Source organism: Mus caroli, unplaced genomic scaffold (genome assembly GCF_978045245.1).
Source record: "Mus caroli unplaced genomic scaffold, Mus_caroli_1 scaffold_7, whole genome shotgun sequence".
Classification (NCBI taxonomy): domain Eukaryota; kingdom Metazoa; phylum Chordata; class Mammalia; order Rodentia; family Muridae; genus Mus; species Mus caroli.
The window spans coordinates 14,568,440-14,590,417 of record NW_028227262.1 but is presented as its reverse complement, the minus strand read 5'-3'; the positions used below and the strand labels follow the sequence as shown (position 1 = coordinate 14,590,417).

The window sequence follows — 21,978 nt, the reverse complement described above, 5'->3', positions numbered from 1 at the left end:
TCTAGGGTGCTTCCCCCGCAACCCCGCCACCTATTTCATGAGTGACTGTGTTTCTGACGTCAGGGAGGCTTTCAGTTCATTCTCTGGCACGGTGACTTTATTTTCACAACAGCGAGAAGTGCCGCGGAACTGGATTAGGCGTGTCCTCTCCCTCCGCCCCGCCCCCGCCCCTTGTCCCTCGGTTCACCCTCTCCCTCCCTCCGGCGACAGAAGCCTTTATAACCGCTTTGCGCGGCCAAGGCGGGATCCTTGTCCCAGGACCTGCCCAGTAGCCAGGGGTTGAGCGCTCTCACCTTTCACGCGTGAGTCGCAAGTTCTCGGTTCACCCCGAGCGCCGCGGCGCCCAGGTAAGAGGGGTTTACGCAGGAGCGCTCCGGGCCCCAGTTTTAAGTCCGGAGAGTGGGGCGTGGGGAGCCGTGGGGAGCCGTGGGGAAGGAGAACTCAGACAGTACAGCCTGTGATGGACTACAGCTGGCTAGGAGAAACAGATGAAACCGAGAAAGGACTGTCCTTAACTTCTCTCACCTCTGAATGTGTTCTCTGGGCTAAAACAGAGGGGAAAGACCAATCAGCAAACAGTTAGAAACTGTAGCACTGGCCCGTAATTCTGCACATGGGAGGCAGATGCAGAAGAATCAAGAGTTCAAGGCCAGCCTTGACTCTACTGTGAGTTCCAGGTCAGCCTGGGCTACATAAGTCTCTGTTTCTAGATACAAAACAGTAGTTTAAAATACTAATATTAAAAGAGAGGTCCGTCTTGAACTGCACTAGGCCCCTCCTACAGGTTCTATGTAGCCACTGGTGGAAGATGGGTTATGATGCTTTCAACTCCCATCTGAGTTTCAAGGGTCTGTGAATGAATAGAGGGGTAGAGGGAGAGGATGCCAGCCGCTTCCTTCCCAAAGGAGCGAAGGCTGTGGAGGTCAGGAAGTGACTTCCGGATCGTCCTCAAAAAAACCACATTCTCATGTGCGCGAAGAAAGCAAGGAGAGCCCCGTTGTTCCTCCACCCCATCCCTTACTTTTCCTGTCGCCCCAGTCTCTAAGACCCTGTCTCTCTTTAACAAGAGGGGGTGAAAAGCTTGTCTTCCCAGAGGAGAAGCAAGACACAGGCAGGAGGAGGCTGGCAGATCACATTGAATGGGAAGACAGGAAACAGCAGTTGTTTTTTGGGTTTTTTTTAGACATTCAGGCTGGCCTCGAGCTTGTAACCATCATTCTGCCTCAGTTTGCAGAGTGTTGGGATAACAGGTATAGGTCTCATGGCGGAAGGCTCCCAAATGGCAAAAGCCTGCCTGGAAGCAGGAAATTGAAGGACCATCACCATGCCTGCCTGCCTTTTCTCCAGGCAAGTGTCTGAGGCTTTTGTTGAAGCCTGGTGAAAGGTTCTCTGGAAACAGTCTCTTCTTTGCTCTTTACTGAAGGAGAATTCTTTAGCCACTTCAGATACAATGGCCTGGGAAGGTGGAGGGCAGGGTGAGGCCAACACTTCACCCTTAGGGGTTTGTGTACTGGCCATTACTGATAGAGAGAAGGAAGGGGAGGGGAGGAAGGGTTGGGAGGTGCCTTAGGATCAAAGCAGGAATGGAGAGGCTGGCCCCCAGGCCCAAAGGGAATGGCCACAGCTGTCTCTGATTTCCCAAGAAAAGGTCTCTACCTGGCTCCAGGCATTCCGGTGTTTCCTGGTTCTGCAGTCATTTATCCAGCAGCCACCTGCCGCCAGGTCCTTATGCTGAGGAGTCGTAGGGGGTCCTCAAGCGTCTTTTCTGTGTGTAGGTCCTGCCTGTCTGTAGTTGCACAGTCTCCATAAGTAAGCAGCAGGTTGAAAAGTGTGCGCCTTCATTCCATTCTTGAGAGGTAATTGAGGATAACAGAGTGTAGAGGAATGTGGATGGGGGATTTCTGCTCTTTCTGAAGATCCACAGAGACCAGGGGCAATGCTGGGGGCAAACAGAACAGTTTTTCACTTGAGGGGATCAGAGCAACGCTGGCTTTTGTTTGTTTTTGTTTGTTTGAATGCTCTCTCGCTCTCTCTCTCTCTCTCTCTCTCTGTTTTTTTCTGTCTGTCTGTCTCTGCGTGTCTCTCTGTCTCTTTGCCTCTGTCGTCTCTGACTCTCTCTATCTCTCTCTTTGTTGCTGACTCTGTGTGTCTGTCTCTCTGTCTCTGTTTCTCTCTGTCTCTGTGTCTTTCTGTCTGTCTGTCTCTCTCTGTCTCTGACTCTGACTCTGTGTGTCTATCTGTCTGTCTGCCTGTCTCTGTGTCTCTCTTTGTTGCTGTGTCTCTGTCTCTCTGTAGGTGTGAACATGCCACACTGCACATCTGGTGGTTAAAGGACAACTTGAGGGAATTAATGGTGTCTTGTGTGAGGAACTTGGGTCCTTAGACTTGGCAGCAAACACCTTTACCATTGAGCCATCTCGCCCATTGGTGTTACCCTTTTAGGAAAGGGACTCAGGTAACCATGGCTGACCTGGAATTCACTGTGCACACGTGGCTCCCCCAGTCAGATCTACTTCTGGTTTCTGAGTGATGGGATTACAGGCCTGAACTACCCTCTGAAAGCCCAGTGTTTGCATTTTTATTGCTCCCCCCCCCCACCTTTTTTTTTGAGTGGAGGTTTCATATATAGCCTGGCTGGCCTGAACTCTTGCAACTCACTCTATGGCCCGGGCTGGCCTGAACTCTCTGCTTCCCAAGAGCTGAGACTCAGGCACACTCCACCATGCCCACCTTATCCTTACTTTTATAGCCTGCCTCCTCTCCTCTCCTCTCCTCTCCTCTCCTCTCCTCTCCTCTCCTCTCCTCTCCTCTCCTCTCCTCTCCTCTCCTCTCCTCTCCTCTCCTCTCCTCTCCTCTCCTCTCCTCTCCTCTCCTCTCCTCTCCTCTCCTCTCCTCTCCTCTCCTCTCCTCTCCTCCCCTCCCCTCCCCTCCCCTCCCCTCCCCTCCCCTCCCCTCCCCTCCCCTCCCCTCCCCTCCCCTCCCCTCCCCTCCCCTCCCCTCCCCTCCCCTCCCCTCCCCTCCTCTCTTCTCCTTTCCTTTCTTCCTTTCTGAGAACAAGGCTTGATCCATTGCCCTGGAGCATTTTAAACTCCCAGGCTCAAGTGCTTCTCTTTCACATCTCAAGTGTCTGGAGTGCAGGTGTGACCCAAGGCATGGAATCTGTATGTTTATTTTAGAATTTCAGATTACTCTGTTCTAACCTACACTCAGTTTTTGGCAAACATGTATGACCATTTGGATAGATTCCATCTGATAGAGAAGGGGTAGCAACTATGGTCTGCGGTCCAAAGTGGCCCGTATGTTCATTTTCTTCCTTCTTAATGACGAGTTTCATGGGGATCTAGTAAAACTCATTTGTTTTTGTATCATTTGTGGCTACATTCAAGTTACAAGTTCATGGCTTCTAAAAGCCCCTGCGCCGGGCGTGGTGGTGCACGCCTTTAATCCCAGCACTCCAGAGGAAGAGGCAAGTGGATTTCTGAGTTCGAGGCCAGCCTGGTCTACAAAGTGAGTTCCAGTACAGCCAGGGCTATATACAGAGAAACCCTGTCTCAAAAAACCAACCAACCAACCAACCAATAAATAAATAAATAAATGCCCCTGCTACTTATAGCTGCTATACAAAGTGCTTGACAAGTGCAGATTCTGAGAGTGTGAATTCTTTGGTTAATAATGGAGATATGATTGGTATGAAGATAGACAGTGTTCCTGGTAAAGTATCCAGAAAGCATTCTTGTGGTTTTGTTGGTTATTTATTTTATGTATGGCATCTGCCGAGGACCAATTTTAAAACGTCTATAGGGGCTGAGGAGATGTCTCAGTGGGTAAGAGAGAGGGCTTGATGTGTCGGTATGAGGATGAGAGTTAGGGTCATGAGTTAGCATCCGTGTAAAACCCGGGCCATGGAAGCAGATGGCCATGCATGTCTGTAACCCCAGGGCTGGATGCAGAGGCAAACAGATCCCGGGAGTTCCCTAGCCAGCCAGTCCAAGAAAACTGTGAGCTTCCTGTACAGAGAGACTCTGTCCCAAGGGAAGAGAGCCATAGAGGAGGACGTTCAGTGTCCTTCTCCGGCTTCTGCATGTTAGCACACAGCCACACATACATGACGTACATACATTTTAACGTCTTCTCATTATGATGCTTTTCTTCTTTACCATGGTGGATCTCGGATTCGTTTTGTTTTGTTGGTCTGGGTTTTACCTTGAACTTGCTGGGACCCCAGGTGTGTGCCACCACACAGTGATTTCTAGTATTTTATTGCACTCTCTCATGAAAGTCTACTTGCTTTGTTTGGAGTAAGAGTAAGATGGCCCTACTCTCAGGCACTGCATGAAAGTGGAAAATGGCCCTGAGCCTCGTTCTCAAACTTGTCTCTGTCTGTTCTGGTGCCATGATGATGATGATGATGATGATGATGGTGATGGTTTTTCTTCCATCACTGCCTAGAGACTCAACTCAGTTATGTTAGTAAGGCGTTATTCACAGGACGCTGCCGTGATGTGTCATGGTTGTGTGATGGGAACTGGGGTGGTTACCCGTACAGGGGATCCCAGAGAGGCACTTCCCACCTAACTAATCCTTTTTCAGCTGCAGAAACATTTTTGTGGGACTCCTCCCTTGGAAGAACTCAGCCTGGATAAACGTAGGAGGGTCAGAAAAATGTGCACAGATTCATTTTTAAGATCTCTTACTCCTTTAGCTGGGTGTGGGAACTCACGGATGAGAGCCCATTACCTGGGAGATGGTATCAGGAGGGTCAGGAGTTTGAGGCCAACCCTAGTGACACGAGAATGAGACTCTGTCTCAAATAAATAAATCATCCTATTACTCACAGTCGAGGAAGTATTCGGCAGTTGATCTTAGTCCAAAATACTTGCTCAGAATCACTGCGCAGAACACATACAGAGAGAGATGCCAACAGACAGGGGACTCCATCTGTGTCCTCACGGAGCTTGTTAGCTACTGGTGTTAACATATAGTCACTACCAGGCACACAGGAAAATGAGTACTCGACTGTCAGGTCTAGGAAGAGACTGATGCGTTTAGAGCGAGGTGGGATTAACCATACCATGATACAAGTTCCCAGTAGAGGTTACGTTGAGACCAAGCTTTGAAGAAATACATCAGTATTGTGAACGGAAGGGAAGGGGCTTTCATGTATGTGAGGCAAAAAGTATGATTTTGTCTGAGAAGGCCCCGAATAGCCCCAAATTCCTATTCATATAGAAAACACTCTTGGAATGCTGGGTGTGGTAGTTGTATACCAGGAATCCTGGCACTAAAGAGCTGGAGGCAGGAGGATTGTGAGTTTGAGGTCAGTTTAGGTTACTTACATATTCAGACCCAGTTTTTTAAAAAAGAAAGGCCTGGAGGTGGTGGCACACATCTTTATTTAATCTCTTGGGTTAAATAAAATCACTTGTGAGGCAGAGGCAGGTAGATCTCTGAGGTCCAGGCTAGCCTGGTTTACAGATCGAATCAGGATAGACAGGGCTACACAGAGGGACCCTGTCTTTAAAAACCAAAAAGAAAAAGAAAAAGAAAAAAAGGAAGGAAGGAAGGAAGGAAGGAAGGAAGGAAGGAAGAAGGAATGAAAAAGGAAGAGAGAAAGGGGCTGGAGAGATGGCTCAGCTGTTACAAGCACTTGATCTTCCAGAGGACCTGAGCTCAGTTCCCAGAATGCACTGAGGTCATAACCAACTGTAACTCCAGCTCCAGGGGATACAACGGATACCCTCATTTGGCCTCTGTGAGCACCTGTACATGTGTGTGTCACACACACACACAAAACACATTTTAAAATTTTTGCTTAAATGAAATGAAAGCAGTCACTTGGATAATTTGCATGTGTCAAAGGCTCATTAAAAAACCCACATAGCCTTGGATAAAGAATTTGATTTCTTTTTAGCTTAGTTTTCTCAGCTGTCAAGGGAGTGATAAAATACCAGATGGTGCCTCACATCTGTAATCCTGACTCTTGAAGGTAGAGTCAGAAAGATCAAAATGTTCAAGGTTATCCTCAGCTACATATCGAGTCCAAGGGCAACCTGGGCTACCTCGAGACCTTATTTAAAAACAAATAGACATTAAAGTGGGGCAAGGAGGATTAAATGAAACAGTACATGGCTCAATAAAATTTTGCTAAGGTTTGGGCTCTTACTATATAGCTTTGCTTGCACGTTCTGCATGTTTCTGTTCCCTGTCCTGGGACGATGGCAACCTCTAGTTGCCCTTGAGAGTTTAGAAATTGACCTGACCTTTGCCCATCCTTGGGGCCTTTCTCTCCTACCTCCGTAAGAACCTGTAACAACCTCACACCTCTGGTTATCTCTCCCGCCTCTTCTCCCAGCCTTCCTCACACCTCAGTTCCTTCATCCTGGTAGGCGAGGTCACGGTTGCGCGGTTGCCGAAGTGCACGTTCTCAGCACTTCCTGACTGCCTACGTGGATGTGGACAGCTGGTCACTCACCTGATGCACTCTGTTGGCTCTCCAAGGGTGGCGGCCACACTTGGGGTCTGTGGGATTTGTCCACTTGGCACTGGTTGGTGAGGAGCACTGACTGCATGAAGGGTTGCTTGTTCTGGAGACATCTCAACAGTCAGACCTGTGGGAGGGGAGTGACCCTTTCACAGGGGTCACACATCCTGCATGTCAGTGAATGCATTACAATCAATAGCAAAAGCAAGATTACAGTTTTGAAGTAGCAGCGTAGTACTTTTATGGTTGGGGGTCACCACAACATGAGGAACTGTGTTAAAGTGTCACAGCATTAGGAAGGTTGAGAACCGCTGGTGGAGAGTCTGTGAGATTCTGGGTAAGGTAGAAGGCTCTGGAGACCTTGATGGTGACCAAGAGGAAGTAAATCAAGGATGAGGTGTTTGCTAAGAAGGCTCTCTCCCCATCCTCGGCCCTCTCAAAAGAAATCTGTGTATTTTAGGATAGGTGTATTTTTATTATTTCCAGTTGTGGATTTGTGTGTGTAGGGGACTTTTCACACACCCGTGTCTTTTTTTCTTTTTTGTTCCTGTTTAGATAGGCTCATTTATGTAGCCCAGGCTTGGCTTGAACTCAGAGATCTGAGGGCCTCTCTGCCTCCTGCTGGTTTGCAAAGCAATCACCGTCAAGTCTGGCCTCATACCGTGCTTATTCATTTCCCTTCCAGACTCCCCTCCATGTATATAATTTTAGAAATTATCTTTTAAGTATCATCATCATTGTCATCATCATTTTATTTGTTTGCTTTTACTTTCGAGACAGGGCTTCTCTATGTGTAGCTCTGGCTGTCCTAAGAACTTTCTCTGTAGACCAGGTTAGCCTCAAACTCACAGAGATCCTCTTGCTTCTACCTCCTGAGTGCTGGGGTTAAACGTGTGGGCCCACACCACTCAGTTTTTTTTTTTTAAGATTTATTTATTTATTATATGTAAGTACACTGTAGCTGTCTTCCAACACACCAGAAGAGGGCATCAGATCTCATTACGGGTGGTTGTGAGCCACCATGTGGTTGCTGGGATTTGAACTCAAGCCCTTTGGAAGAGCAGTCAGAGCTTTAACCGCTGAGCCATCTCTCCAGCCCCACCACTCAGATTTTAATTAATTTTTTTGCACAGGATCTCATTAAGTTTTCCAGGCTGACCTTGAATTTGCTATGTAGTCCTTGCAGACCTCATACTTGTGATCCTTTTGCAAGTACAGGATCATAGGCATGGGCTTCCAAAGCCCAGCTGAAATATAGAATTATGAACACATCTTCCCTCTGTGGCACTGGACATGTAAGTTCATCACTAAAAACAAGTGTGCACGTGTAAGTGGGTGCACACACACTTCAGGATGAGGTCAGATGGCATCCTTGGGTGTTGAGCCTGCCTTCTACTTTCTTTGAGGCAGGGTCTGTTGTTCATCATTGCATATGTCAGACTAGATTATCCAGAGATTTTCCTGCCTCCCATATCCCTGGGATAGACTCACTGGTAGAAGCCCTGGGGTGACAGGGACTCACTGTCCTTTTTGCTTTTAACTGGGTTCTGAAGACTCAAACTCAGGTCTTTACACTTACATGGCAAGCAACTTATCCACTCACTGGGCCTTAGCTTTATCTCTTAAGAATTAACTTATAAATATATTTTAGAGTATTAGGTGAGATAATGTGTAAGAACACAGAAAGGGGAGAATGTGTGTGAAGCATAGACACTTAGCATCGTGCTGACCCAGGGTGTGGGTAGATGTCATTAATTCCTCATGATAGTGTGACTATTGTTACTATGGCTGAACTTAGAGAAAAAATGGAGATGTCACCAAGTTACAAGGTTGTAGGTCCGAGATCTTGGTGTCACCCCTGGGACAGGCACTGTGCTCAATTCTGATGACAGAGTGTTGTGAATCTCAGAAGGAGAAAGGCAGAATCAGCTTTGAGCTGTCTCAGCTCCTCAGCAAGCTCACTTATGAGATCCACTAGCCAGGGCCATCTAGAGGCAGCTTCCGGGTCTAAGCCTGTAAGCTCCACCACCATTGTGCTGAAGAGGAGTCTAGAAGTGGAGGACAGAAGCCAGGAGCTTCTCAGATGCTGTCCTTTGTCTTTGCACACCAGTCAATGCTACACACCAAAGCCATGCCTAAGGCTAGCATTCTTGGCAGAGCTTTGACTTTGTCCCCAGTCTCCTAGGCCATCTCCACCCTCCCACTCATCCTTAGGCCAGTTTTGGAATGGTTAGAAGGTCATGATCCATTTTGCAGTGACAGGAGGTGGCATATGGGAAAGAAGATGGCACTGGGACAGAGAGATGTGGAAGCTGTCTGCATGGAACTGCCCAAGGGCTCAGCCCCCTGCTTCAGCAGCGAGTCCCTGTTTCACAGCAGAGAAAACAGGTTCAGAGAGGCTAGTGACCTGGTCCATACATACATTGTGTCCCTGAAACCCACTGATCCCAGAGGGAGCAATGGTTGACAGTTTTGAGGGGCTGTAGCCCTTCACGATGGAGAAGGCACAGTGACAGGATTGTGAGTGGTTGATCACTTTGCTTCTATCAACAGGAAGCAGAGTGGACAGGAAATTTGGCTGGGCTAAGAGATCTACAAGCTCGCCCGCAGTGGCCCACTTTTACAGGCAGGCCCCGCCAAGTGTGCAAACACATGAGCGCGCCCATGAGGAACATTTTGTACTCAAACCATTCTGTATGTGAAGGTGAACAGAGGGCTTGGGGTTGAGTCAGCAGGAGACTCCCTTCCAGTCTCCCCCTCCCTCTCTCCCCCTCCAGGTCCCCACCCTCACCCTGCAATTGTAGGTTTGTCTGTTCCACCTTCCTCTCTTGCCCTGACTCATTCCAAAAGGATTTTTAAGGCGCTTCCAAGTAATTTCCTATCCTGCAGTCTCAGGCCTGTAATCCAAGCACTCAGGAAGCTGAGGCAGGAGGATAGCCAGGAGTCTAGGCCAGCCTCAGCTACAGTAAGACCCTATGTCATAAGACAAACAGGCTGGGCCAGGGAGATGGCTCAGTGGGTAAAGGGGTTTGCGGCTAAGCCTGACAGCGTGAGTTCGATTCCAGGACCTGCATGGTGGAAGGAGAGAACTGACCCCTGAAAGTTGTCCTCTGACATCCGTGTGTGTGTGTGTGTGTGTGTGTGTGTGTGTGTGTGTATACACATGGCCTCCTTGCTCCAAATAAGTGAGTGAACAAACAAGTAAGCGTGAAAACAATGAACAAACAAATAAGAAAACAACAGCTCTAGACCAAAGCGAGGAACCTGGCTTCCACCGCTTTCCTGGGCTCCATCTCTCTGCAGGACCACATTCTGAGGAGATTTCCCGTGTGCCCCTGCTTCTTAGTGAGTTTTGTTTTCTTCTGAACAAATCCAAAGTACTTCAGACACTTTTAAACTTGCTGAGCAACCCCAGTCATCTGGGGAGAGGGTGGAGGATGGTTAATAGGTGAATTACATTGGTGATTCCCCCAAAATTAGTCACCCACATACAAAATACTCACTAAGACATTTTGCTTCTTGTTGCTGCTTGGGGTGATGTGGGTGTGATCCCAGGGTTTGGGAAAGAGAGCTAGGAGGATGAAGTTTGATGCTAGTCTGGGCTCCAGGAGACCCTGTCTCAAACAAACAAACAAACAAACAAACAAACAAACAACCAAATCAGGGCTTGCCATCACCCTGTTGTGGAAGGGGAGGAGTTCCTGAAGCTCTACCCACGCCTCTAAAAGGAATTGTATGTAGTTACTGGTTGGTCGGGCTGAGGTGTGTGTGTGTGTATGTGTGTGTGTGGGGGGGGTTGGCATTTTCTTCAATAACCACAGCATGTTTCTATAAGCAGCCCTGATGAAATACATTGGGTCATTAAAAACAAAACAAAACAAACAAACAAAGAAAGAAAGCATAAAGGTCTTCTGAAAGGTTGTTTGTAGGGTTGGGGGTAGGGCATATACCTAGCATGAGGTTCAACACACACACACACACACACACACACACACACACACACACACACGACCCACACTGCCCATTGACTGCCCTTATGAGCACTGGTCTTGGAAGGTTCCAGACATGACCCACTCCTGCACAGCCACAGTGAAGCTAGGGGCCGAGGCCTTATGTCCCTTCGTTCAGGGCTGCAACTGTCTTTTAGGCCAGAGGTCACCGATCTCTGTCAAGGTTTAGCGTCATTGGGTTCAGAGTCCTTCCTAAACATCAACTAATTTTGATTAACAGCTGCTTGACAACAGAACCTTGAGGCGTAAAGTGAGTGACAGTCACAAGGAGGATCAGAGAATGGGCTGGGGACAGCATCTAGCCTGGGGCTGGGGGCTAGGGGTGGGTAGATTGGGGGCGACGAGGGGGAGCTCCAGCTTGTCTCACGGTGATGGTCCTCGGCTTGATTGTTGGCTGTTGGCTTGGTGGTGGTTGTGGCTGGGAGTGCAGAGAGGAGAGGCCTTCTATGGTAGGTAGACTAGACAATGGCTCTATAGGCAAAGTTCTTCTCTATGGCTCTCCACAGCGGGAGAGGCCAAACAAGAGGCAGTCCGTGTTGTCATGGTGGAAAGTGAATTCGTAAAACCATACCCCACTTCTCAGGGTGGGCCTGAGATTAAATACCTTTTGCAGGGAGGAGTGTCTGGGAAGGAAAGCCTATTGGTAACACCCTCCAGGCCTCTAGGTACCTCATTTGCATTCAGAACTCTGTATTGAGCCTACTCGGTTGTGGTCGCATTTCTTTTCCTATTGTCTTGGTCTGAGAGGGTAGGGATGCCTTACCTACATGTGGAAGGGCTTGGGTGTTGCCCTGAATGACTGAAGGCCACAAATCTATAGAGGGCTGCAGCTATAGGTGACTGGGGCCTGGTGCCTGGGTCTCTGGGATGTCAAGCCTTTGGTTCAACCTTCCCAGGCTTCCTTTCATGGTCTACCTCCTCCCTTGCACAGGATAGCTTCTAACTCAGTATGTAGCAGAGGCTGGCCTTGAACTCCTGTTCTTCCTACTTCTACCTTCTAAACGCTGGGATTTTAGAGAGCCAAGTCTCAGTAAAAAGGAAGGAGACAGAGCTAAACAGTTATTGTAACACAGTGTACATACAGTTCTAGTGTGTATGTGTGTGTGTGTGTGTGTGTGTGTGTGTGTGTATGTGTGTGTGTATAGCTAACACAGCTTGTCCTTCTTTCAGAGGGCTACAGTTCAGTTTCCAGCACTTATGGTCCTCAGACACCTGTCACTCCAGCCCCAGGGCATCTCACACCCTCTGATGGCCTTTGAGGTTACCTATCCTCATGTGCACATACCCACACACAGGCACACATGTGTGTACATAATTAAGAAGAATAACATCTTTAATTTTGGTATGATGGCTTGTCTCATCTATTTACATTTATTTATTTATCTATCTATTTAATTTATGGCAGGGTCTCATCTTTAGACCAACCTTGCCTTGTTGTTTATTATTTATTTATTTATTTATTTATTTATTTATTTATTTATCCGTGACAGGATCTTTTTCTTTTTTTTTCTCGAGACAGGGTTTCTCTGTATAGCCCTGGCTGTTCTAGAACTCACTCTGTAGACCAGGCTATTCTTGAACTCAGAAATGCGCCTGCCTCTGCCTCCCAAGTGCTGGGATTAAAGGCGTACGCCACCACGCCTGGCCTGTGACAACATCTTACTCTTTAGCCCAAACTGTAAAAGCTTGGTCTGGTTTTTCCTCCCAGGCCCTTGCTCCCAGAAATAAGACTTAGATTCAAAATATATTTACAGATCCCTTGGCTATATACTAGGCTCTTTTCTGACTAGATCGTAACTTCTTCTTCTTTTTTTTTTCTTTTTAAAGATTTGTTTATTATTATACATAAGTTCACTGTAGCTGACTTCAGACATACCAGAAGAGGGCATCAGATCTCATTATGGATGGTTGTGAGCCACCATGTGGTTGCTGGGAATTGAACTCAGAACCTTCAGAAGAGCAGTCAGTGCCCTTACCCTCTGAGCCATCTCTCCAGCCCAGATCATAACTTCTTATGCCCCATTTACTCTAACCTACATTCAGACATGTGGCTGCTTACCTGTGCTCAGGTACTGTGTGTCTGTTTCGTGACATCTCTCTCTTTTTGTCTGTAGCCAAGATCTTCAGGGGGGTTTTCCCTGGTCAAATCTTATTTTCAGTAATTTGGAGGAACGACATAGCTTTTCTTCTCCTGTTGGAACAAATGTAAAATCTCCTCCCCAACATATCTCCTTTCTTCCATTTTGGGATTAGGACTTCTGTAGGCTGACCTAATTCATCAGTTCTTTCTAAAGTCCAGTGTATCTTAGCAGTTGTGCTATTTGTCTCATTGACATTAAAAATTTTAAAGTCAACAAAATACATTTAAAGCTATCTTTGGGATATATCAGATCCCCTTCTGTTCTATAAGCATTTCCTTCAAAGTCCCATTAGATTTTTATTTTATTTTATTAGATATTTCTTTATTTACGTTTCAGATGTAATCCCTTTCCCAGTCACCCCCCACCCCCTATTCCATCCCTCTTCCTCCTGCTTCTATGAGGGTGTTCCCCTTTCCACCTACTTCCACCTCTCTGCCCTGGCATTCCCCCACACTGGGGCATCAAAGCTTCACAGGACCAAGGGACATTTCTCCCATTGATGCCTGACAAGGCTGTCCTCTGCTACACATGCGGTGGAGCCATGGGTCCCTCCATGTTTGTACTCCTTGGTTGGTGGTTTAATCCCTGTCAGTTCTGGGGGATCTGGTTGGTAGTTTTTTTTTTTGTTTTGTTTTGGTTTTTTTTTTTTGATTTTTGTTTTTTTTAATAATGATGGCTTGACCTGCAGGACTGTAAGCTATGTCTGGAATAGGCTTCATGCCACAATATCCTAAAAGTTGTTGTATTTGAATGGACATGTGTATCTGAGCATCATCAGATCTAGTCTGTAAAGGCATCTCTCAGACAGTCATCATCTTTAATAAACTTACAATCATCCCTCAGAAGTTAAGGCCAAAGTCCATTAGAAGTCCAAACATGCATAAACTGTATGATGTATCATCTTGTGTACATATCCCAGTTGCTCCAAATTCTATAAAATAAAGCATAATCTATTGTATGGCATAGTTTTAAGTTAGCAGCAGTAACAGAATCTAGACTCTTAATTCAATATATTGTATCTCTTTGGGCTGATGGTCCAGTTTCTCAAGCCCCTATGGAATTTTCCTGTCTAGAACTATGGTTTTTGATGTTATTGGGAGTTCCAGATTGGATTCCTCTAAGGGTTTCCTATTTTGATATAAAGATTCTTTCAACCTATGTATTATGATCTCTAATCTAGTATCTAATTGCTCAGTCTCTTCCTTCTCCAAGTCTGTCTTATTCTGATCTTTCCCAGAGAAGGCATACAAAATTGTAATCATTGGAAAAACAGCCATTTGATTCCTGATAAAAACAAAACAAAACAAAACAAAACAAAACAAAACAAAACAAAACAAAAAACCCAAACCAAAAAACCCAAACCAAAATTAAGTCAAATGAGATTAGTAGAGTTAACTGGGAAGTATGGGATTCATTCCCTCTTCTTATTGGCCCTTAGAATCATCGCAGGTGGCAAGAAGAGTTAGCTTCGCGGGGTATAGGTGTGTAGATGTGTATGTGTGGGAAGGTTGGGGGATGGGACCTATGAGTTTAGTCAGAGTTATGCACACAAGCATGGGAGCTTACCAGTGGCTATACCACAGAAGAAAAAGGCTTTCCCTCCCCAGCAACCCGGAGATTCCCAGAGAGGAGAGAATCCTGAGTCCCGCCCCTCGGTTAGTTTCAATGTAACAAGTTTAAAAGTAAGACTGACTAAACACAATCCCATTTTTGTCCTCTGTCTCAGAGGCTAGCTTGGTCCCTAATTTTGCTTCTTCCTTTTAAATGCAGGACCAACCAGAATGGCTACTCCTAGAGCTGCCCCTAGCGGTTGCCGCTCAGACCTGGATTCCAGGTACCACAGACTTTGTGACCTGGCGGAAGGCTGGGGCATCGCCTTGGAAACACTGGCTGCAGTCGGGGCTGTGGCTACCGTGGCTTGCATGTTTGCACTCGTTTTCCTCATCTGCAAAGTGCAGGACTCCAACAAAAGAAAGATGCTCCCCACCCAGTTCCTCTTCCTCCTGGGAGTGCTAGGGGTCTTTGGCCTCACCTTCGCCTTCATCATCAAGCTGGATGGGGCCACAGGACCCACGCGCTTCTTCCTCTTCGGAGTCCTCTTCGCCATCTGCTTCTCTTGCCTCCTGGCCCACGCTTTCAACTTGATCAAGTTGGTCCGAGGGAGGAAGCCCCTGTCGTGGCTTGTGATCCTCAGCCTGGCGGTGGGCTTCAGCCTGGTCCAGGATGTCATTGCCATTGAATACCTGGTCCTCACCATGAACAGGACCAACGTCAATGTCTTTTCTGAGCTGCCTGCTCCTCGGCGCAATGAGGACTTTGTCATGCTCCTCATTTACGTGCTCCTCTTGATGGTGCTGACCTTCTTCGCATCCTTCTTGGTTTTCTGTGGATCCTTCTCTGGCTGGAAGAGACACGGGTTCCACATATGCTTCACCTCGTTCCTCTCCATCGCCATCTGGGTGGCCTGGATCGTTCTGCTCCTGATTCCCGACATTGACCGGAAATGGGATGATACCATTCTCAGCACAGCCTTGGTGGCCAATGGCTGGGTTTTCCTGGCGTTTTATATCTTGCCCGAGTTTCGACAGCTTCCAAGGCAACGGAGCCCCACTGATTACCCAGTTGAAGATGCTTTCTGTAAACCTCAGCTCATGAAGCAGAGCTATGGTGTGGAGAACAGAGCCTACTCCCAAGAGGAAATCACCCAAGGTATAATTGAAGGGGCCTTGGTGTAAAAATGGGGTGAGAAGTTGGGCGTGGTGGTGCAAGCACTTGTGGGCAAATATGCAAATGTTTGTACATTCGAGAGCACCTGAGCGCTTGCACACACGCGTGCACACACACACACACACACACACACACACCCCTTTAATCTTAGCACTTTGGAGATGGAGACAGGAGAATTATGAGTTTAAGATCAGCCTGGGTTATGTAGAAAGACTGCATCTCAGAACACCAAAACCCTTGTGGGCTGGGGCTATGGGTCTGTGCAGTGCTTGTTTAAACATGCATGAAAAACCAGAGACACCCTCCAGCACCACTCAAAGTGGGTATGGTGGCACACACTTGTAAGCCCAGTACTCAGGAGGTGGAGGCAGGAGGATCAGAAGTTCAAGGTCATTTTTGGCTACATGTGGATTTCAAGGCCAGCCTGGGTTGCATGAGGTGGTCTCAAAACAAAAAACCATTCCCAGCTATAAAACCTGTACTTGTCTAGATATCACACATAGCAAAAGGCTCTTTCCTAACTGCCCTGATGTTTCCCTGTCTTGGTCTTAATTGTACTATAGTCCCATCCAAGGTCCTTGGAGCTTCTCTGTAATCCCAGTAATGGAAAAGGAGAATAAAGACAGGAGGGGAAATAAGCAAGCAACGGAAGGCTCCTAAATGCAGAAGCAAAAACGGAGAAAAGACAGACAGAGCTGGAGGGAAAATCATCAGACAGAACCACGAGAACACCGGAGGCTCACGCCTACCATGAGACCTTGGAGGGGGATGTCATGAGGATCAGAAATTCACTGTCATCCTGGGCTACACGAGACCCTGTCTCAAAAGACAAGCAAACAAGCAAGCTAGCTAGCAAACAAACAAAACCAAACCCAAAACAGGGGCTGGAGAGACAGCTCATTGGTTGAGAGCAATTGCTTCTCTTGCAAAGGACCAGGTTTGCTTCCCAGCATCCACGTGGCCATCCATAACCACCGGTAACTCCAACTGTAGGAGTCTGGCACCCTCTTCTAGCCCCTGTGAGCACCAGACACACACAGTGAGCTTACATTCATGCAGGCAAGACACTCACGTGCAGAAAATAAAAATAGATTGTTCTTCAAATAAATCCAAACAGACACCCACAAAACAAAACACTCAAATTCTAAGGAGCTCACGGGATATTTACAGCTTCTGATCTTGAGTAAACCAACCTCTGTATTAGGAGACACACACCAGAAGAGGGCATCAGATCCCATTACAGATGGGTGTGAGCCACCATGTAGTTGCTGGGAATTGAACTCAGGACTTCTGGAAGAGCAGTCCATGCTCTTAACCGCCGAGTCGTCTCTCCACCCTACAAAGAAAATCATGTTGGCTTTTGATTCCATCTGGCAGGGAAGCTGGGAGCACACATCTTCAAACACCAGCAGGAAGCAAACTGGAAGTGGGAGTGGGGCTTTAACCGCTCAAAGCCTGCACCAATGACGTGCTTCCTCCAACAAGGCTACCCTCCTAAACATCCCAAATAGTCCCACCAACCACAGACCGAGCGTTCAAACATCCGGGCCTATGGGATCCATTCTCATTCAAACCACAGCACTTCATTCCTGGGCCCTAGTGGGCTCATGACCATAGCACAGTGCAGAATGCACTGAGTCAAATTTCATAAGGCCCCATGGCCTTTCAGCCTCAGTACTGTTCAGAAACCCAAAGTTTCTTCCAAGACTCAAGCAATCTCTTAATGGTAGCTCCCCATATAATCTGTTGTAGTTTAGTAGAACTGGAAGCTTGCCTTTCAAGTCTTCATCTCACACTTTCTACACAACTGTACATAGATTGATTCAGAATAAGGAGGGATGGAGAGGAAAGCCCCCTAGTGGTGTGTGGGTGAGGTTGGGCTCTGTGTATAGGTATATGAAAGGCATTCCTGAGGCTGGAGAAATGGCTCGATGGTTAAGAACATGTACTGTACTTCCAGAGGACCTGACTTCCAATCCCAGCACTCATATTGAGTGGCTTACAATCACCTGTAACTTTGGCTCCAGGGTATCTGATGTCCTCTCTGGCCTCTGTGGGCACTAACACGTATGTGCAACATCCATCCATCCATCCATCCATCCATCCATCAATCCATCCACACATATATTTTTTTGAAGGCATTCCTGGCAGAAAGGAAGAGGCTTTGTGGATCTTGAATACTTAGACCCAAGCTCTGATTTCCTTCAGAGGTCACAGGGGGTTGGAAGACAGGAAGCCCTCTTAACACAAGCTGGCAGATGTCTTGGCAAAGTCCCCCAGGGTTTTGACTTAGAACAGCCACCTTCTACTGTATGTCTCTGGGCCTGTGGGAGGAGAAGGATCCCATGTGACATGAGAGCAAGTGATGGTTTGATTCCTGCCGCAGTTATGAGGAGCCAGGGGCCCTAGTGATATCTTCAGAAGAAAATGAGGCTAAGCTGAGGGCTAGAAACTGCCCTGACCTGTAGGGATCTATTGCTCGGCTCCAGGTTATGTGGTTCTTTCAGGAAGGGAAGTGGTTGTTGGCTCAGGCTAGAGGGACCTTCAAGGCTGGGTTCCTGGTTTCAGCAATAAAGAGGTCTTGGCTCTGCTGTTTCTGCTTTGAGGAAGGGTCTAACTATATGGACCAGGTGGGCCTTGAACTTGTGTTGATGTCCCAACCTCTTTCCTCTTTCTCCAGAGTGCTGAGGTCTCTCTCTCTCTCTCTCTCTCTCTCTCTCTCTCTCTCTCTCTCTCTCTCTCTCTCTCTCTCTTTGTGTAGGGGAGGCTGGGGATGGAACCCACGGTTTTGTGTATGACAGGCAAGCTCTTCACCACTGAAAACACTCCTAGCCCTAGGCTGTGCTCTTAAAGCTTGAATTGCAGAGTTTCCTGGGGACAGAGAGCAGGAAATAACTTCCCACAGTGCTTCCCAGGGCCTTGTCTCCTGCCTTACCCAGTACTTCTGTTGTGGGTCCCTAGGCCCTAGGGCTCCCTTTTTGTTCCTGTTTTTCTGTTTGTATTTTTGTTTTGTTTTTGAGACTGAGTCTTGCTATGTAGTCCCAGCTGTCCTAGAACTTGCTGTGAAGACCAGACTAGCCTCTAATTTATGCTAATCCTCCACCTTTGTCTTCAGGGTGCTGAGATTGCCAGTGTATGTGTCTGGTGTGTGTGTCTGGCTTGCCTTTCATGTTTGGGCCCCTGGTGGCTCCTTTCTGGTGGCTGTCTGTCTAGTCACTGTCCACTGCTGCGTGCTTCTGACACTGGCTCCCCATATCCTGTTACATTGGGTCTGCAGGAGTAGTGTTGCCTTCCACAACACAAGCTCCACTCTAAGTCATATCAGGTCATCGGTGGCCGCCAGCCTCTGTGACTGATCAAGGTGCAGTTGCTTGCCTGATGTGGCCTTCCACCTGTCTGCCTCAGAGTCCAGCATTCCCCGGTTTGTCTTAGGAACGGCTCCACCATGTGCACTCGTGGAACTGGGATGTTCTTGTTAGCTTTTGCCTCATTCAGGAGAGATTTGTGTATTTGTTGTATTTCTTTAAGTCAGGACAAACCTCACATTCTTAATGCTATCTTTGCTTGTTTACTTATTTGTAGTAAAAAAAATTTTTTTTTTTTTTGGTTTTTCGAGACAGGGTTTCTCTGTATAGCCCTGGCTGTCCTGGAACTCACTTTGTAGCCCAGGCTGGCCTCGAACTCAGAAATCCACCTGCCTCTGCCTCCCGAGTGCTGGGATTAAAGGCGTGTACCACCACGCCTGGCTGTAGTAAAAATTTTTAATATTGCTTGTTTATTTACTTATTGTGTGTGTGTCACCATACACACATATGCTACCATACACATGTATGTGAGGTCAGAGGACCAGTTTCAGGAGCCTGTTGTCTCCGCCACAGGGGCCCTGAGATGGAACTCGGGCATCAGGCTGGGTGGCAAGTGCCTTTACCCACTGACCTACCTTGACTGCATCTATTTTTTTTTTTTTTTTTTTTTTTGAGACAAGGTCTCATGGAGCCCAGGTTGGGTGGGAACTCACTATGTAGTCGAGGATGATCTGATCCTCCTGCCTCCACCTGCCAGGTACTGGGATCACAGGTGTGCATCACGGATACCCAGGTCCCCACACTGTCTTAACTGAAGAAGCATTTAGCAAGGGGATAAGGGCAGGTACATTTGTCAGGAAATGAACCAGTTGCTTTAAAGTGAGCTCAAGTTTAAAAAGCCTATGATTTTTCCCAAGTACATTGAATATGGTTGCTCGTAAACTCTTCCTAGTTTAGGACAAGAGTAAATCTCATGTGGTTCTGGGATGGGACTGTGTGGCCCCGGGATGGGACTGTGCCTAGTTTAGGGCTGAGAGTCACAGTCTCTCTGCAAGAAATTTAAACTGCTGAGGCCCAGTGGGACCAACTGTCACAGACACCACACTGACATAGCAAGGAAAGCACAGATGGGTCCTGGTGCCTCAGTTTCTCCTCTCCCTCTGTTTCAGGTCTTGAGATGGGGGACACACTCTATGCACCTTATTCCACCCATTTTCAGCTGCAGGTAAGTGACCTTTGTCATTCCTCGATCACCCCTCCCCCCTGCCCCCCGGAAAGGGACAACTGTCCTTTGGGAATAGCTATTACCACCACTTTGGTGGCTCCTAAGTGGGCACCATGAAGGGACGGCACACCTTCTTTCCTACACTCTGGGGTGTAGGAAAGGGATTCAGGGAGGACTTGTGAGAAGGAGGTCTTTTGGGACGGGCATTAGAGGCCATTGAGATGACTGTAACAATCACCATATTATTGCTTCCCTTACAGAATCACCAAAAAGATTTCTCTATCCCGAGGGCCCAGGCCCCGGCCAGTCCGTACAATGACTATGAAGGGCGCAAAGGCGACAGCTAACTGTTGGGAAGAGTGGGACAACCAGAGGCAGGTAGCAGGTCCAGCCAGGAATCCTGCTGATGTGAACTGAACCCAGGGCATCCTAGGGAAACTGTACAGAGAGGCTTGCAACCTGCCCAGCACACCGCCATCTTGCCTGGGGCTGCTAAGCCTAACAAACTGTCTTCAAAGAGCTCCAGGGTTTCATTTGCCCCATTCCTAGAGGTGGGAGTCTTGGCAACTCCCGGGTGAGACTCTTACCTCTCCCGGGAGCATGAGCAAACCTCCAGTCATCTGACTGCTCACTGTTTGGTCATCCTTGGAAGCCAATTCACATAACCCACAGTGGGTTCTATGAGGATTTGCTCCACACCAAGCAGAACTGAAGATTTGGATAAACCCAGAAAGCTCTGGGTCTCCGTCTTGTCCATCTCATCCACACTGGAAGCTAATCTGGTCGTGCCCTCCAAGGCTTTCCTGCCTGGGGAGGAACGGCTAAAGGTCACGTGTCTACCCTCAGTGCACTGCCCCACAGTGGCCTCTCGGTGCAGACACCGATTTCCAAGGGCCACATTTTCATCCCAATCGCCTCCAAACTCACTGCCAACCCCAGACCTCTGTGCCCATTGCCAGGAGCTCTTTGGGACATTACTGGAGTAGACAAGGTCTGTTTCTCTCTGCCAGGAGAATTTGGGTTTTGTTCTCGCTATAAATTCCCGGCACTCGCCCTCCCCCCCCCCCCCCTCGTCCTCAGTAATACGCTCACCCTGACCTCCTGACCTCCCTAAGTGTCTATTCTTGGGGTGGGATGCATTTGTTATGTGGTAAGTTATTCACCTGGGTATGCAATAAAGATGTGGTCACAACTATTTTTAAAATCTAAATGTTATTTATTTATTTTCTTGAAAAAAAATGATGATTTAAGGATTTTGTGGGTATGAGTTTGCACGTGCTGCGGGGAGGCCAGGGAATAACTTTACAAACCCTGCCGGGCAGAGGATTAGGAGTTTCTGTGCTATGGAGAAACTAGGATTCTCATACTTAGCCATAGCACAACACGCGTGCAAGTGTGGGCTTGGTTAGGGACTTGCTCTTTAAAGAGACAGGTAGATTTCTGTGAGTTTGAGGCTAGTCTGGTCTACACAGTGAGACCGGGTCAGAGAATTGGCAGTGTGGCTTACCTGTAATCTCCTGCTGAGGCAGGAGGATTGCCATGATTTCTGAGGCCAGTCTGAACTACAGAGTAAGACTTGGTCTCAACAACAACAATAAAAACAAAGCCACAGAAAAGTGAGTTAGGGCCATGAAGAAGTGTGGGTATTCACAGCTCGGGTATTGATAGCTCATAAAGGCTGGCAGGCTGCACTTTCATTTGCCTGGTTGGTTGTTTTTTCTTTACTGATTGAAGACAGAATGACAGAGTTGGTGAGAACCTGAATTCAATCTCCGGATCTGCATAGTGGAGCTGAGAGCAGATTTCTGAGGAATGTGAGTCCTTCTAGACTCGCCTAGTCTTTCTCAAGAACCCAGTGGGGTTTGTTGTGAGGAAAAAAAATGGCATGGTTTCCCTATATCTGTCCTGAAGAGCTCAATAATTCCTGGGCTGGCCAAATGGCTCAGAGGGGAATAGCCCTTGATGCCATGCCTGCTGAATTGAGTGCAGCCACTGCTTCCTACCTGGTTGAAGGAGTGAGCTGATTTCCACAGGTTATCCACTGACTTCCGTGCACAGGTAATGTCATGTGTGCATGCACACACGTGAA

General features: G+C 47.6%; 1 protein-coding gene across 1 annotated transcript; it reads left to right on the top strand.

Annotated features, from left to right (window-relative positions):
- The first annotated feature begins 214 nt into the window (after positions 1-214).
- Positions 215-20,937, top strand: Gprc5a (G protein-coupled receptor class C group 5 member A). The gene is made up of 4 exons (XM_021165830.3): positions 215-347; positions 14,403-15,341; positions 19,834-19,889; positions 20,150-20,937. Exons 2-4 carry the CDS (start codon positions 14,414-14,416, stop codon positions 20,234-20,236), a joined length of 1,071 nt encoding a protein of 356 aa, XP_021021489.1. The 5' UTR covers positions 215-347; positions 14,403-14,413; the 3' UTR covers positions 20,237-20,937.
- The last annotated feature ends 1,041 nt before the right edge of the window (positions 20,938-21,978 follow it).